At 31.9% G+C, this 17,815-nt stretch overlaps 1 protein-coding gene across 1 annotated transcript in view; it reads left to right on the top strand.

Moving 5' to 3' along the window:
* The window catches only part of LOC118187865 (transmembrane and coiled-coil domain-containing protein 4-like), an 88,881-nt gene that overhangs the window by 14,375 nt on the left and 56,691 nt on the right, over nt 1-17,815 (top strand). Inside the window, exons 4-5 of the mRNA XM_035358149.2 lie at nt 9,029-9,170; nt 16,270-16,402. Of these exons, the coding sequence (XP_035214040.1) occupies nt 9,029-9,170; nt 16,270-16,402 (275 nt within the window). The remainder of the gene's footprint in view (nt 1-9,028; nt 9,171-16,269; nt 16,403-17,815) is intronic.

Raw genomic sequence — 17,815 nt, 5'->3', positions numbered from 1 at the left:
TCAAACATTTACTTACTTGTTTAGCAAGCCTAGAAGATAACAAACGTGCTAACAGTTCCAAATGTGGGAGTGTGATAGATTTGAGAGGGGTGACTCTATTCTTGGAACATATAAAACAAGTAATAACTCTATTGTCTCGAGTGAAAAAAATGAATATCGAATGAAAAAGGAAATCATATAAATTGAGTTCAGAAAGATAATATCTAGGAACTGCGACGTTATTCAGGTTTTGAAATTCGCTGCACCACAACTGCCACTTGTAGTCCAGTGAAGAGGGGAGTTCATCATCTCAATCCACGCCAGCTGTCCACAGCTTTTGAAGTAATAGCTTAAGTTGAACTGTGAAAGGTTCGATGAATCCGATTGGGTCAAAGATATGACCTAATATTTGCAAGACGATGCCCTGTGTACTGGATCTGTTGGAAAGAATATTCATCAAATTTTTTATGTCAGAAAGTATCAAGTCCTTGTCTGCATTCCAGGCCATTCCTATAACTTTTGACAGCATACTATATCCAGTGATGGCTTCTTCGGTATCAATAATTTCTATACCATCTCTCTTCCATAGGTTGCAAAATTCGACAGAATTAGTCTGCCATTTCCTTAGCACCATTCCATCATTCTTAAGAATTTCAGTGCATTCGATGCTGGTTTTCAGAGCTGTCTCTACTTCGTCAGCTCCAACAACAAAATCGTCAACCGAGAAAGAATTTAGTAGCAATTCATAGGTTTCTGGATACAAATTTTGATAATTTTTAAGGAAATTTCAATGTAGCTGCGAGCAAGTAAGGACTTGATGTAAGTCCAAACAAAACACGAGTAAAATTCAGCACAATAAATTCACTTGAACTTAGATCATTAATCGAGAAAGATTTAGTATACCAATGATCATCTGGGTTGATTTGAATTTGCAGGAAGTCTCGTTGTATGTTTGGTGTATAAGCTATAGAATTTTGTCTAAATTTTAAAAAACAGTTGAAATAAATTAGGATACAAGTTCGCACCAATTTGGAGACAGTCAATTTAGTGAAAGTTCTTCTCCATGAGCTGCACCATCAAATACAATTCGCAGATGGTTACTGACTTTGTCTTTTCGAATAACAGCATGGTGTAGTAAGTAAAATGATAATTCATCCCCTAACAAATCAGAAGATATTTCAATTATTCCTTCTTTAAGATAATTGTCAACAAACTCCCGATATTGCTTAGACAATGACAGATCTCTCTTGAACCTCTGAACTTAACTATTAAAGCGTTTCATTGCAACCTCCCTAGTATTTCCAAATTCCTCCTGTATACCTGCTATCCACGAAAACTTCACACAGTACCTGCCGTTTACAAACTGAATTGAATTGTTAAACTCCTTTAGAATTTCCCTTTCTTCAACACCAGAAGTATCTGTTTCGTCACTTCTCATGTCTAAACTCTCTAATTCCCAAAAGTGTCTTAGCTCAATGGAGACCAAAACTCTTTCATTGTGAATGAGATTCATCAATGTGGACTTACTTAGATTATCATATTTTCCTTGAAGTGACCACCCAAAGGCAGTTTCTATAGCTACTAATAACGTGTTGAACCATCCAAATCTCTTTATCAAATTCCAATAATAATCTGCTCCTATCAACAACAAAATTTCACAATTGCTGGATAACTCGGTAAAATCAAGTGTTAATGGAAATCCTCTGGACTTCATTTCTGCACAAATATCTCAATTTGGAATATTTATTGCAACTTTTGATATTTCATTAATTTCTAATGCTTCAATAAGCACTTCACTTCCATTCAAAATATTTCTCAACTTCAGTTCCATCCTTTGGCAAGTCTTTGCACCAAAGCTATTAATATTCAATTTTTTTAAACCAACAACCTTTAATCCCAACCTTTCAGAAACTCTTTTCTTTACAAATGTGCGCTTAGTTAAATGAACCATTATTAAATGAACAAGCAATAAAACCTGGCGACTCGTTTCCAACAATTTCTACCTTTACGCATTGCAACAAAATTCCTCTTCTGTCATTCAGCATATAATTCGATGAAGTAGCTACTGTTTCATTAGATTTAATTTCCGAACCATGTTCAATACTTTGTTTTTTAGAATTTTCTAATTTAAAGCATATTGTGTGGGCGTGTTTACCGTTGCAAAAGAAGCAGTTTGCCCCTTTGTAGGCGTTTATACAGCAATTTATGTTACAACATAATAAACATTTTTTTTTTTTCTCGTAAAAGCTTCTCTTTTTTTGAGAATTCAAATTCTTACACAGATGGTTCATGTGCTGGTGGCTGCAAAATATACAAGTGTTTGAAGTAGCTCTGGTCAGCAATTCATTAGCAGAGTAAAGAAATTTATTGCGATTAGGGGCTCTAAAATTTCTGTGGTTAGATAGTTCATACCGGCTACGTGTTGCATGCGAAGAAGGAGAGTGTGCATGAAATGATCTCTCCCTTGCAGTAATGCAGTGGTCGGAGAACTTTTTTAATCATTACCCCAAAAATATTTTTGTGTAAGTTGATATTACCACATGGCAAAGAGAAAAAAAAAAAAAAAAAAGATCGCCTATTTTTAGCATCTTTCATATTATAGCCCCCATGATAATTTTGAAAAGAAAACAATAACTAAAAATTTAATTTAAACATCATTTATTCAATTTATCAATGTAATACCTAGTAATACATAACGGTAATAATAGTAATATAAGTAATATATATAACAAATTGAAACCCATTGGGGTACAATTGAGGGTTGACAATTTGGGGTACTGTAACAAATTATAATAATAATAATAATAATGGTGGTACAAACAAAAATTAGAATTGAAAAAATTAGAAAAAAAAAAAAAAGAATAATTGAAAACATTCTTCCTTCACGTTTTGGAGAAATGATGTTGTTTCATGTTCGATACAATTGCTTCAAAATTGGGACTTTTTGATGTAAGAGCGATTTGAATACAGTCTTCGGCGTTTAATCGATTTCTGTTCTTCGTTTTTTATGTTCATTAGAGTGGAAAAGCCTTGTTCGCACAAATATGTTGTTCCAAATGGCAGCAATTTTTTAACCGCCTCTTCATGTGCAATTTTGAAAGCCTTTGCAGCTTTTGACATCCAAAAAGACGGCAGATTTGGTTTACTCTCAAATTGAATACGTGCTTCAGTATTAGATCGAAGTTCAAGAATTGCTTCTGCCAAACCTGCGAGGTTTTCCTGGTATCATAGCAATTTCACATTTAAAAGGATCTACAATCCAACTGACAGTATGTGTATCAAGGTCTGGAAAGTAATCTGAAAACCGCTTTCTGTGTTTGATAAGATGTCTTACAATTGTATCCTTGATGTCAGCAAAAGTAATATTTTCGCAATCTTCCAAAAACAAAGCTAACCTTGAAACAGAAGATATCTTGTTCTGTTCTACTTTCTGTCTCCAATATTGCAGCTTTAATCCAAATGCTGACACTATTTCTCTCGCTGAAATGATATTAATATTCTTTCCTTGCAATTCTTTGTTTAATATATTTATACTCTCAAAAATGTCCGCTAAATATGTGAGATATGAAAAGGAAGAGTTTTTAAACTTATCTGCGAGAATATTTTTTTGATCAACCATAAAAATTTCGACTTCAGTTTTGAGAGTCCATACTCGATTTAGTACATTTCCGCGAGAGAGCCACCTTACTTCTGTATAATAAAGTAGGTCCGTATATTCAGCTTCACTGTCCTGACATAATTCACGAAATAGCCGTGTGTTTAGTGCATGTCCCTTGACAAAATTTACAATCTTGATGACATCATGCATGACGGCTTCCAGTGTAGGTTCTAAATATTTGACCTTAAGAGCCTGGCAATGGATCATACAGTGAGTAACTTCAATATTTGGGTTATTTTTTTGTTACGAAAGCCGAAAAGCCATTAATATGACCCAGCATAGCTGGAGCTCCATCCAAAGATACAGAAATACAGTTTTCCCATTTTAAACTTTGCGCATTGAAGTATTCATTTACTTTATTGTAGACATCAATTCCACGAGATCTCAACTCGAGAGGAGAACAAAACAGCAATTCCTCTTCAAAATTATCTGCACCTTTGTAGCGAACATATACCATTAGCTGTGAATTGCTACTAAAATCATTTGTCTCATCAAGCTGAATAGCAAAATATTTAGCCTGTTTTAATGCGAAAATAACCTGTTCCTTCACATTTTCTGCTAATATAAAAATTCATTCTTTCACAATTCTCGCAGACAAGGGCACTGAATTCAGTTTCTTCGCTTCTTTTTGACCACGCATAATCTCTGCCATTTTTACAGCAGCTGGTTTAACCAAATCTTCATCAATAGTGTATGGTTTCTTATTTCGAGCAATCAACCAGGCTACTTCAAAGCTAGCCCTTGATGCTGAACGCTGATGAAATGTACCAAACAAGTTGCTATTCAATCTTTGTCTTTTAACAGGTATTTCTAAATTTGCAAAGTATTCTCGCGGTTTGGAAGACAGGTGTGAATGCAAATTATCTAAATGTTTCTTCAATTGACTTTTTTTGAAAGATTCTGAAGTCAGTACCTTCATACATACAATACACTGTGGTTTCATTGTACCATTGTCTTCTATTTGTGTAAAACCGTAATTAAGGAATTCGTCTCGGTATGTTTTTTCTATTTGCTGCCATCTGAAAAAAGACAGGAAATAATAGTTGTAATATACTTGAATTAAATTTTCAAGTTGCGGCTTACCTTGATCGATATATCGATGATTAATGATAAAATGGTGGTCTTGTCAGCAACTAACTAGTAAAAACTCACTCTCTGACTCGTCAATGTATTTGTATCTTGACGGCATGGCACGGACTGAGCAGGTAGCCAGGACTGTGCTTTACTGCGCAAAGATATAACTCGAGAACACTCTAGTGGTGGGGAGTGAGATGGCGTGGCCTGCATATGTCGCTAAATTGTTTAAGTTGAAAAAAATTCTAACAGGTTTATAAATTGAAAATTAAAAATATATACTTTTTACTCACAAAAATTTCATTTTTACCCTGGTTCCCCGACCGCTGCAGTAATGGAACGATGTAAAAAATCCATCAACTCCTTTAAATTATTATTAATGCTCAAGATTTGATTTTTGCTGAATTCCAAAATGAGGTCACTGGTATTATTTCAAAATTACAGTGCAAATTAGAAGAATTTGGGTTTGAAGAATGAATTTCGAATGAATTTGGGTTTGTCGCTGAATGAATTTGGGTTTGGCACATGAGAAGAATTTGTGTTTGGTGCTTAAAATACTGATTTCTCATTTCTTGTAAATTAGAAATGTTCTTAAATGGTGTTGTTTCAAAAGTTTAGACATATGGGCATTGATTAACATGTCCTTCTGGCCAAAGGTATCTTGGATTAATTTAAGAGCCAACTTATAGTTTTCTGAGGTAGTAGCGAAACCTTTTATACAAGAAGGAGCTTCTCCAAGGCAACTAAACAAATAAGAAAATTTTTCAACATCTAAAAAGAAAGAATTTTTGTCAATAGAATTTTCGAATTGATGCCAGAAATTTAAATACTCAGATAGGTCCCCGTAATACATATTAACTTTCAGTTTAGGTAACTTTGCGTTAGTATTTGATTTACTTTGGCTTGTTAAGAGTTGCACACATGCGGGTTCTTGTAGAAATGAGGATTGCAACAATTTTATTTTATTTTTTAGTTTTACCCAGTTAAATATAATTACTTCATTGCATTCATCAATTCTTTCTATTTCTAATTGCATTTCTACATCTTCTAAAAGATCTTCGATTTTATTGCCAATAGATTTGAGCTGTTCATCTTTGATTTGTAACTGAACTAAAAGGCTTTCTAAATCATGTATTTCTATATGTGGTTCAGTCTTACTCCTATTTTTGATATTAGTTTCGTAACTTGTCCTCTATGGCAGGTACATTGCTTAAGTCTATCTAACTCTTTAGCCATTAATAATAACAATGCTACAACAAAACAATTCTATAGTGCTGAATGAAAACGTAAACAAACTACTACAGTACAAAGTCCGAAATCTGGATGTCCATTATCTGGAACAATCTAAAATCTGGACCTCAAAACCATCAACAACGTTTTCTCGTAGGCTTTACGCATGCACATTTGATTCCCTCCTCCACACTTAATAAAACATTTGGAGAGTCTCGATTCTTAATTTCACTTCGACACTAAATAAAATACCTTATTATTGAAGAAATAATTATTTTAGCATAAATTTGTATGATCAGTAATTTGGCTCCATTGCTGCATACATCTCAAACCCAAACATTCCACATAGATACATCGTTGATTTGACACCAGCGCAGCAAATCATTATTTATTATACTTTCCTTTCATCACCACATGTTTATCAAAAAATAACAAATTGAGTAATGACTCATGTAGCGATGCCTAAACAATTTTTTTTTTTTTTTATGCTAGTAATTGAATAATAAAGGAGTATGGTAACCTTTTATGTTGATATTACGCCTGGCGATGATTACAAATTTAAGTTAAATGCGCTAAAAAGTGTTGACAAGGAAAAATTTATCAAAACTTTCTTTCCATATGCTAAAAATAGATTTTGTTGATGATAGTCATAGACCCAAAGATTACATTTAGGGCTATTTGAATTAAGAATAACTGATTTGTTATTCGCATAAACCCAGAAAAAGTGGCAGAGCTTGTGTGGCTGCATCGAGTCAGAGAATTTATTACCCACAGAGACTGCATCAGGCGGTAAGATATCTAGTGCCGACTCTCAATAAGGCTTAAGTATATGGTGGGAATTTATTTATTCAGAACTCTGATAAGCCTTAAGCATGTGCAAGAAATAGATATAAATATAATAAATAACTAAACTAATACAATTCAGGCTTAATTGTCTCAGTGCGTGATAGAAGCAAGATAAAATTTAACGGAACAACTTGTTAGTCGCCAAGCTCATGATGCATAGCCAAATATGTATAGTGAAGGATAGTTAAATTTAATGATGATAACTGCTAATTTGAAAGGTTTTCATATATCGCAAAACAAAGGTGAAATTTTCCAATTAATGGATTTTGTAAAAAAATGTGGAGAAGCGGTAATAACTGAAGATTATATAAAAGAAGTTTTTCGTTGTGATGACAATGCTTCTCAATCATCAATCAATTAATGAATGGCGAAATCTGTAGTATGGTTCTAGATCCAGAAAAAGCCACTACCGATAGTTAAGAAAGTGACAGAGAAGTTACTGAAATGAGAAAATTTCGATTGACAAGTTAGTCGGAATTCTCGAAATAGCAGTTACAGGACTTCAACAATGTAACTAAACAAGAGATTATATTTGTCTCTAGAATTAAAGAGAAAGTATTAGCACAAAAAACGAAGCAACTTGCATTGAAAGAAATGTTTAATAAAGTAAACAAATAAATATTAAGCTTTTTTTTTTTTTTTTTTTTTTTTTTTTAAATTTTGATACTCTATAGATCATATCACTTCACTATTTCATAAATCAAAATTTCATATTTTTAATTTTATAATTTCTACATGCCATCTTACTAGATTTAAACTGATGATTTATTATCTGGAAAAATCCCAAATCCAGAATCGCCGAAGTCCGGACTTTGTACTATATTACACAATGCAATTTCACTTAACTTCTTCAAAATTCAAACAAACTATTATAAAAAAATTCTCTAAACTAAATATTATTACCTACTCTACCTTCCAGTGTTCCAACAATTTGCGAAAAACGGATATCAGTTTTACTCCAGGTGGTTCGTACAATTTCCCAAAGTGATGCACCAAAATGTAAAAAAAATGTGTTTGAATAAGCAATTAAAACACAACTTTAAACCTTTAAAATAGCAATTTTCATTTGTTTTTAACAATAACAATGGTAAAGAAAAACTGTTAACCGCTTTGCGACTGCGCAGATAATCTCGCAGACGAGTGTCACAGATGATGTGTTAGCGCATCGCAATACAAATACAAAAGATTTAAACCATCAACCCGTATGGCAACTTAGGTATGTGTATAGACATATCTAATTTGAGTGAAGCATACTTCCAAAGTTTTAAGATGCCAAGTTTGTGCATATTTGTGCTCCAAAGTCTAAGTTTGTGTGCATTTGTCCATTTTTTTGCTCCAATATTTTTTCAATGAAAACAGATCACCATGTATGTGGGGAGAACAACAGCACAAAAAAGGATATTTTGAGAAAGGTAATTGTTTAATTACAAGCGTGTCTTGCTTTTCAAATTTTATTGATTGACTGCTGTTGTATGAATTCTTAGTGAAAATTATTGAAATTATGAACCTTATTGAAAATGTCTATTGTCTTTTGCAATAGACATTTTCAATAAGGCAGACAAAAAAATTAGATGGCAGCAAGTTCATGACTTTTCTATGGGGGTGTAGATAATTAGGAAATACAAAATTTTCTTGTTACTTAGGGTTGAATATTACGTTTTTCATATATGTTGTATTAAATTACATTGTCAACTAGATGGGGAACTTGGATACTTCTTTCCAGATTTGTATCCAAGTTCATAATTTTTGTTTTAAAGTCTTCAAAACTGCATTTACAATTTGTGCAATTACTATGTAATTTTAACCTTTATAAGAATATGTATTAAGTGAAATCCATCTCATGTCAATTAAAAATAGTCTTTATTCAAGTGCATATCTTGTTATATTGTCTGCGACTCATTTGACAAAAGCAGTACTTGCAGAAATGAAACAATTTGTGCAATTATTCTGTATTTGTAACCTTTATAAGAATATGTATTAAGTAAAATCTATCTCATGTCAACTAAAAATAAACTTTGACCAATAAACTGTGTTAGTATGAGAATGGGCCAGTTGAAATCATGTTAAGTTACTATTTGCAATTTCTCAAAAGGTTCAACTTTGAGTTTACTCAAATATCATTCTTCTAGTTCTTTTTATTTTTATTTATTTATATATTTTTTTATTTCTGTTTATTTTGGATTTCTGTCACTCCGTATTTGTTGCTGACTATGAAAAAGTTCATTGTTTTAATTGTTGCAGGTAAAGCCAACTATGCATGCACTTTTGAATGGAGAGGGATGTGAATTTGAACCTTTGATATCTGTTCTGAAGAAAGAACCTGCTCTAAATGGAAATTGTTTAAGAGTTATTGAAGATATGGTATTATTTGCTGTTGAAGAAGGTGAATTATCTATTCAGCATTTGAAACTATGTATTTTGACCTGCTTTAAGTTTTTGGGTACTTTTCCGTTTTGCCGGCGCAAGCGATAATGCCAATAATGGTACAACCGATGCCAAACGGAATATTCTCGCTGGTAACCTTTTACGCCTCATTTTCAAAACAAGTCGCAGCTTTTTCTTATCAGATTGATTTTTTTTTTTTTTTTTTTTTTTTCAATATTGGCATATAATTGCATAGAATTTTTATCAGATAGTTCAGCTTTATGTCTAAGGCCATTTTCGGTAATTAAGTCAATTAGAATGCAATCACAGTGCTTACCTGAAGCCGAAAATATAGAAAAGGTAAAGTCAAGGGTTAAATTCAATTCTAATGAGAATGCATTAGCGAAGTAAAGCACTGCAGTTTTACATAATTTCTGAGTAAGCTATTCGTACGAATTGAAATATTTCTTGCATATAAACTTGTGTTCCAAATTAAGATTTAACTTGAAATTAATGTAGATAATTACTGAGAGCATTAGAATTTTGTAGAGTAGTTTACGTGAGATGAGATCGCTTGGGGTCACGTGATATGAACCGGCGAATCAGGATGGTGAACCATGAAAGCATAGTAAATTCTTAATGTTTTTTTACAAATTTATTGTCTTTATTTATTGGCTTTTTATAAAATTTTAAGCGATATTAAAATGTTTATGCCTTCAAAAAAAGAATTCTTAAAACTAACATTTTTTTAATATTTTTTATGTGTATACTGTATGTTGTCGCCAATAAAGTCTGCTTGGCGAGATTTGCGCCGGCGAAACGGAAAAGTACCAGTTTTTGATAGCAGTTCAAAATGACTAATAGAATCTGTTTTTGATAAATACTATTCTGAATTAGTGAAATTTAAAGGAGAGTTTTTTTAAATTAAAATAAGATGCAATTGGCATCTTATCTAAAATAAAAGAGAAATGTTATTTAAGCATTATTGTTTGTTTATTTATTGTATTATTTAAACACTGTTTAAAAGAAAATTGTGTTTTTGTATAATTAAAATTACTTTTTCATTGATGCATATTTTCTTTATTTGGCAAAATTCATAGGCATATTAACTGGTAAGTAAAAAAAAAAAATTATCATATTCCTTTTTAATTTTCTTTAGTGTTGTTAAAATATATATTTAGAAAAAAAAATAGTTTAGGTATGTTAGAAAGAAAGAAAAATTAAATTTTGATGTGTTTATATATATTTTTTTATTAGTGTAACCACCTTCACTCAATTTTCAGTGTTTTGTGCAGAAGAAACAAGATGTAATATAACTAGAAAAATTATTTATTACGCATACATTTTACACTTTCATTAGGTATTTACCCCAAAAATCTATCAATAAACCTACTTACAAGCAGGATTTTATTTGTTTTATTTGGATGGAAATTTCATGGTGTCTGTTTTAAAAATAGATTCAAAACTGTTGTTCTTATTAATGATTTTGTAAAAACTGTTATAAATTTCTGCAGAAATTTTACCCTACTTTCTTCAGTTGCTGGGTAATCCAGAAAGTGCATATTTTAAAAGAGTTCAAGACAAGCAATATCACTATTTATAAAAACTATTCAAATACAAAAATGATGAAATACTTTTGTTAAAACTGAAGAATTATTTTGCTCTTGGTTGCCAGAATTTGGTGCATTCTGAAAATCTGGTGACTTCCATATAAAAGTACATTTTCTGTACACAAGTACATCTGGCGACTTCCATACACAAGTACAACTTGAAACCAGAAGCCTAGTAATTGCTCCAAATTACATTTTACAATTTACACAAACTGCCAGATTTACATTCTGCAATTTGACAATGACAGCAAGCATTACTTTATTGTTTCATTTGTAGAGACATTAGGATTTTTTGGAAGCAGGAGACATGAAAAATGAGCAATGCCTTCTCCGGGAATCGAACCACAGACCTCTCGAATACGCATCGAGTATGCTGACCACTACACTACAAAGGCATGCTAAGAAGGCAGGAGAAATACCTTACATACTTCCTCTTTTAAAGGGCAACTGGGGATTAGGGGACCCAATCGTCAAATCCTGGTGGGGAGAGTCATCATCCACCACCCTTTTAGTTTGTGCGCCACTGTAGAGACATTAGGTATTTGTTTGAAGCAGGAGTAATGAAAAATGAGTAACACAGTCGCCGGGAATTAAACCACGGGCCTCTGTAATATGCGCCGTGGTGTGCTGATCACTACACAGCTTGTCAACAAAGAGTTAAGAATAGCCAGTGGAGTTTTGTCTGTGATTAAGCTGGAAATAAGTAAGCGACAAAAACAATTACACCACCATTATTCCTATCATTCAGAGAGCGACACAAGTTTTTAAATTTCCAGAAATTTGGATAATTAGATCAAAAGTTATAATTTTTATCGCCAATTTATTGGACCCACATGGGAAAACCTAAGAAAAATCCCTAATGTCGCTATTGAGTTGCATTCAAATTAACGTTTTCAGAGTTTTTAATTAATATCTCTGCTGATTGATCGTATGAAGATGAAAATAATATCGATGGATTCCAACGAATTTTTGGAATCGGGGAATATGTGTCTCAAAATTCAACTAACTGCCGTTACCATAGATATTTGTGAAAATATTAATTGGCCCGTAGCCAAATCCGTTTAATAGGGAGAAACCTAACAAAGTAAGTGAAAAATGTAGGAGAAAAGTAGTTTTTAATTAATATCTCGGCTAATTAAAGTCATTTTATAGCCTATAACCTTTTCTAATATATCAAAAATATTTCTTGAAAATTTCATGATGATCAGTTAAGTAATTAAGGCGTGAAAGCGTAACAAACAAACAAACTCACATTCACATTTATAATATTAGTAAGGATAACTTGAAACCAGCTGCACTATCTCTGTGCAATTTTTAGGCATTATTTATGTATATCTCTATATGTTTTGAACTCCCCCATTCACTAAAGATCTCTATAGCGAGCGTATGTATGTATGTATATATTATTTATACATTATATATTGTTTTGTATGTGTATTTATATATTATTTCTCACTTCTAATCTTTGTGAGCTGGAAGAATTTTCTTGATGTAGTATCTTTAAAAAATATCTTTGCCCACAACATATTTTAAAAGAGTATACTTAATTTTTATAGTATTTGAATTAGATGAGATGAAAATTATTTTTCTCAAGTCAGAAAAATGTAATAGTTTATTCAGACCTCTTTTTTTTTTTTTTTTTTTTTTTTTAGAAATAAGACAAGATTGATTAATGTTCAGTAATAAAATGTACAGGCATTCAATCCAAAAATTAATTATAAAACATGAACAATAAACATTCTGGAGTTACATGAGAAAATTGCAATGTGCCAAAAATCAATATGTAAACACTATTAAAAAACATTGCTATGGTGTAACAGGAGATAACAGAAATGCTTGTATCAGGGTGTGTTGTGTAAACAAATATAAAATAATTCAAATTTTACCAGAACTTAAATATTGCATTGTGAGTTACAATTAAAACCCATTCAGTAGTTTAAAAGGTCGAGTGTTCTAAAATTATTTAAAATTAAAACAAACAAGTGTGTAAAGAAGTAGCATCTAAAGTTTATTGTTAGAGACAAATTTTGTGGTACATAGTTACAATTTAAGGTAACGTGGTGGTTAGCACGGTAGTAACATAAATAATACATACCTTAAAAATTAATTAACATCACCACGCGCAGTGGGCCCAGCTCAGTAGATTTGCATTACTACACAATTTGTACCTTCACTCAACTCTAAAAATGAAAAATTAAAGAAAAATCAAATTAACAGCAAACTCATATCCAATACTGAAAAGGGTTATTAAGTGAGGTTAACAAACAAGCCGGTTTACACCGGGAGTGAAAATTAACATTCAATTTTATATTACACTGCCAATTATACACTTATCACTTTTACTGAAACAGGCAAAACCTGAAGTGGATGGTTACCACTGGAGGGGTAACCATCCACTTCATACGCTGGAAAGCACAGGTTCATACGCTGGAAAGAAGGAGCCATAAAGTAACATTTCTGAAAAAAGAATAAAAAAAAGATTTGGTTAGTTTTGGTTTTCGTAAATCACTGCAGTCGCTCACCAGAATTCTTCGGGAGGAACCATTTCAATTACACAAACTCCTGCCATGTCACGCGTAAAGATGGTAGTGGTCAGTAGTGAATTCTAATTCAGAAACAGCTGCTGCAGCTCTGCAGTGTATCTTGCCTCCATCGTCTTTATCTCCCACCCCAGCTTTTTTGGACGATGCAGCAATTCTTTTTCTTCATTGGCGATAACCTTGAACATAGAAATGAGTGAAGATGGAAAAGTCGTCCAATTACGGCAGCCCAAAAGGAGCAAAAAGGAGATTTGTCTGGGGAAAGTCTTCCCAGGCTACCAGAAGTTTGTGACATCCTCATTCTGTAGTGCTGCTCCTCAAGGCTATGGTGAGAGGTCAAAAAACCCTCTACTGACAGATGATGCGAAAAGCTGGCCTCACAGCGATGTCCCAAAGTAACATGGGTGGGAGCCTAACGGCTACCAAATTCCACCCACAGAAATAATCCCTAATGGAAAAACTCCATGTAAAACCTCTCGTCGTAAAGGGGTGCAGAATAACACTTGGCAAAGGAATTCGGGACGCAGTCTGTCCAAGATGAGGAAATTCTGAGAATCCAAATTCTAAGCCGACAAATTTGGTTGACAAATAACTAGTAATATAATTTTCATCACAGTTAAACAGTTTAGTTACTGAGGCTTAAGATCTAATATTTGACAAATTTTGTTCAATCAAATGCACACAATGTAAAAGATGTTTTTACAGTGGAAATAAGGATGAGTAATCATTTCCAAAGTTATGTTTCTTCAACACTTAATCGACCTTACCACCAGAGTGAAAAAATATGTATTCATGAAAACTTTAACAGAAAGAGGGGTAAACATTAAACATATTAAAAAATTAACACACCAAAATGTGTAGCAAACAAACTTTAAATTATTAAAGTTAAATAACCTTAAAGGTCAAAACTATTAGTACAAAAAACCAAAGTAAAATTTAAGTTCCTAAACAAAATTAAAAGTGAAACAACTTCATTTTAAGGATAAAAAGAAAACAAAAATTTTTAAAGCTTCCAAATTAAATTTAAAGTTTGCCAAATTTTACAGCTTACAAAACTTACAACCATTACTTTAACCAAAACTTAAAAAAAAAAAAAAATTAATAAACTTCAATTACTGACAGAACTGAATTAAGAAGCAAACGAAACTCAAAACTTGGAATTCAGAAACAATTAATACATAACACTTAATTACATAATTAGCACAATCACCTTATCATTATTCAGAAATTTTTTTTAAAGATGAAAAAGAATGGTCATATAAGCCATCATTCAGTTTAATTGCAAAATTTAACTTATTACATATATAATTATTAATAAATATACATTTTGCATTCTAATTTGGTATTTATCTCCAAACCAATCAATAAGCTAGTTTTTATTTATTGATATATTTTTTTGTTCCAATGGAAATTTTTGTTGATGGCTTTAATAACAGATTCAAAACAATTGTTCCCTTTAGTTATTTTGTAGCAAAATACTATATTCCTGCAGAAATTTTACCGTAGTTTCTTCCATTACTGGAAAATTCCATGAGCAGAAATTTTAAAATTGAGTTTAAGAAAAAAAATATCACGATTTGTCTATAAAAATTGTTGGAATACAACAAAAGGAATACACATAAAAATAGCAACATTGCTAAATTGAAGAATTGTTGTGAATATGGTTGCCTGAAAAATTGTTATGCTCATTGTTACCAGTTTGGCACATTCTGAAAATTCCGCAAATCCTTTTAAGGTGGTTGTGCTAAGTAAGTGCCTAAATTTGAATGTACTTGAAAGTGAATTGAAAAAGTACTCTTTCCTTACACTGTCTAACAAAAATTATATACAGTCAAAAGTCGTTAATCCGGGCTCGTCGGGACTTCGGCGATTCCGGATTATAGATCATCAGTTTAAATCTCGTAAGATGGCATGCAGAAATTCTAAAATTAAAAATATGAAACCGTAATTTATGAAATAAAGAACAATTATGATCTAAAGGGTATCAAAATTTGCAAAAAGAAAAAGCTTAATATTTATTTGTTTACTTTATTAAACATTTCTTTCAATGTAAGTTGTTTAAGTTTTGCTTCGTTTCATGTGATAATACTTTCTCTTTAATTCTATTAAACAGACATAATTTCTTGTTCAGTTACAAAGTTCCGCTGTTTAAGTCCTATAATTGCTGTGTCGAGAACACCGACTAATTTGTCAATCGAAATTTTTTCGTTTTCAATAACCTCTGTCACTTTTCTTCGCTATCGGAAGCGAATTATAACGACGAGGAACTTGTTTTAAATCATATCAAAGACGGAGCATATCGAGATGAAATACTACATTTGGTAAAGAAATTATAAGCCAAATAAAATAAAAACATCTGCGCTGAAGATAAGGATAATGTTGACAGATCAACTTCCAATTCATTACGTCGCGGCGTTCCCCCCGCCGAGCAGCGTGAAATTGATAAACAGATTTCGGATTTCAAAACATACTTTCGCTTTAGATCCTTTACATATTAACAAATATATATCGGAAATTCTATTTGATATAATCGAAAGTTTAAGCTTACTTTTATAAAATTGCTCTTACAGTCTGCAAAAAATAATAAGCCGGATCCAATTCGAAAATTAAGGAACAACGCAATCATCAACATTAACTGAAATAGATAATTAGATAATTTTAGCTTATACGTCCATTATACATAAAACGCGCACGCGAAAACGCCTATGCGCATGCGCAGAAAGTTTTTAGTTTTGAGGTCCGGATTATAGATCATTCCGTATTATGGGTGTCCGAATTAACGACTTTTGACTGTAGAATGTTTTTACCATTATATCATTATTCCTTGAATTGCAGAATTTTTTTAAATGTCAATCTTAAGATAAAGCTTTGCTTAATTTTGCAACATTTAGATGATTCTCATTATGTTGATGATCAGTGAGGCAGTAATAAATAAATTATACAAAATAAGTTTGACTGTAATTTTTAGGTGTTTATGATGCTCGTATGAGAGTTCTCATTCAGCATATGGCATGGCTTCTCCGTGTTCCTTTGCCTTTAGTTGAAATATATGAAGAATCTGTTGTGGATAGACTTTCTCATGAAATGCAAGAAATATCTGAGTAAGTCAAAAATATTTATATTTTATATTTTATTTTTTTAGATTTAAAAATATTCAAACTAAAAATAATAAAATATGTTCCAAAATTTTGGAATCATTCAAGCCATATCAAAATAGGCTAAAGCTTAAAGTTTTATTTCTGTTTTGAGTCCATTTACTAACAATTTTTCCTGTTACTGTACTGTTCTATAATAATTTCTTCTGTGCAGTATTCTCTAGAAATATAAAATTTTCAGTTTGTTTTGTGTTTTGACACAATTACATTTTTTTTTTATTTGGGAATTATTTAGTTGTGATTAAAAAAAAGTGGTTTTTAATGAATTGTGGCCTTTTCTTAATGAAATTCTTATGCATTTAAAATAGGAACAGTAAATACAATTGCTTAGAAAAATGATATGGCCCCATAAGAAATTTGAAAATGTCTAAGGGTAATGAAATATGCTAATACCTATAATGAAAACAGTTACCGTAATATGTATGAGTACTCTAATTTGTCTAGAATGACTAATTTCTCTTTTATTGAAAGCTTTATAATAATTTTGCTTGAAGTCTTTGCAAAATTTCTCAATATAAATTCAAAAAAGATAATTATCACTGATAATTTATTTTCCATAGTTGATTTAATCTCTGCAATTTTTACTGTTATATTTTCACAGATGATAAAAACTGCTACCATATGTTTTCACTGTCTTGTGTCTTAGAAATCTGCATAATGTTATATTGCTTTTCCCAAACGTCAACAAAAAGAATTCACGGTAGCTTTAATAAATTGTTTTGTTTGTGAATACAGTAAACTCCTAATTTACCCAGAAAATACCAGAGATGATGTCTGCAGGTAACTAAAAATCATAGTTAAACCTAGGGCAGTTAAAAAGACATAAGAAACAGGGGTTCTTTCTGTTTATTCACACCTTCCGGAACGTATTGACGAGGCAGTGCACTATGTTGCTAAAATGGGCAACCCATGACATTGTCAAAATGCATTTATGTGGCAACTCAGATATGCATGCATAAGTAGGAGGCAATCAAAGTTATGTACAAACACAGATTTCTGCCCTCAAATTCAATGGTCATTTTGTTTTTCCACCAAGTGCATTTTTTTCTCCTCTTAACAAATCATAATGGGACTGCAGAGTTTGGTGACTGATGAAAAAGAAAGCACTGCATTTCTTCAGAAATATGGCATTCTGCCCAATACTAAAAAAAACGTGAAGATTCATATTCCATGTATTTATACACTGCAGGCCATTAAAATTGCTATGTCAAGAAGGAAAGTAAATAAGTAAATATTGTTTATTGTATGTGTACAGCATAATAGAAGAAAGATATGATTGAATTTGCAGGTGGTTTGGTATACAGAGCATGCAGAATTCAATACACTGAGCTGCCACTTTTAGCAGCAACAGGGGCTCTG

Source organism: Stegodyphus dumicola, chromosome 12, assembly GCF_044657685.1.
Source record: "Stegodyphus dumicola isolate Sdum_Otavi_A_Nest chromosome 12, ASM4465768v1".
In the NCBI taxonomy this organism is placed as follows: domain Eukaryota; kingdom Metazoa; phylum Arthropoda; class Arachnida; order Araneae; family Eresidae; genus Stegodyphus; species Stegodyphus dumicola.
This window is presented reverse-complemented; position numbering and strand designations above follow the sequence as displayed.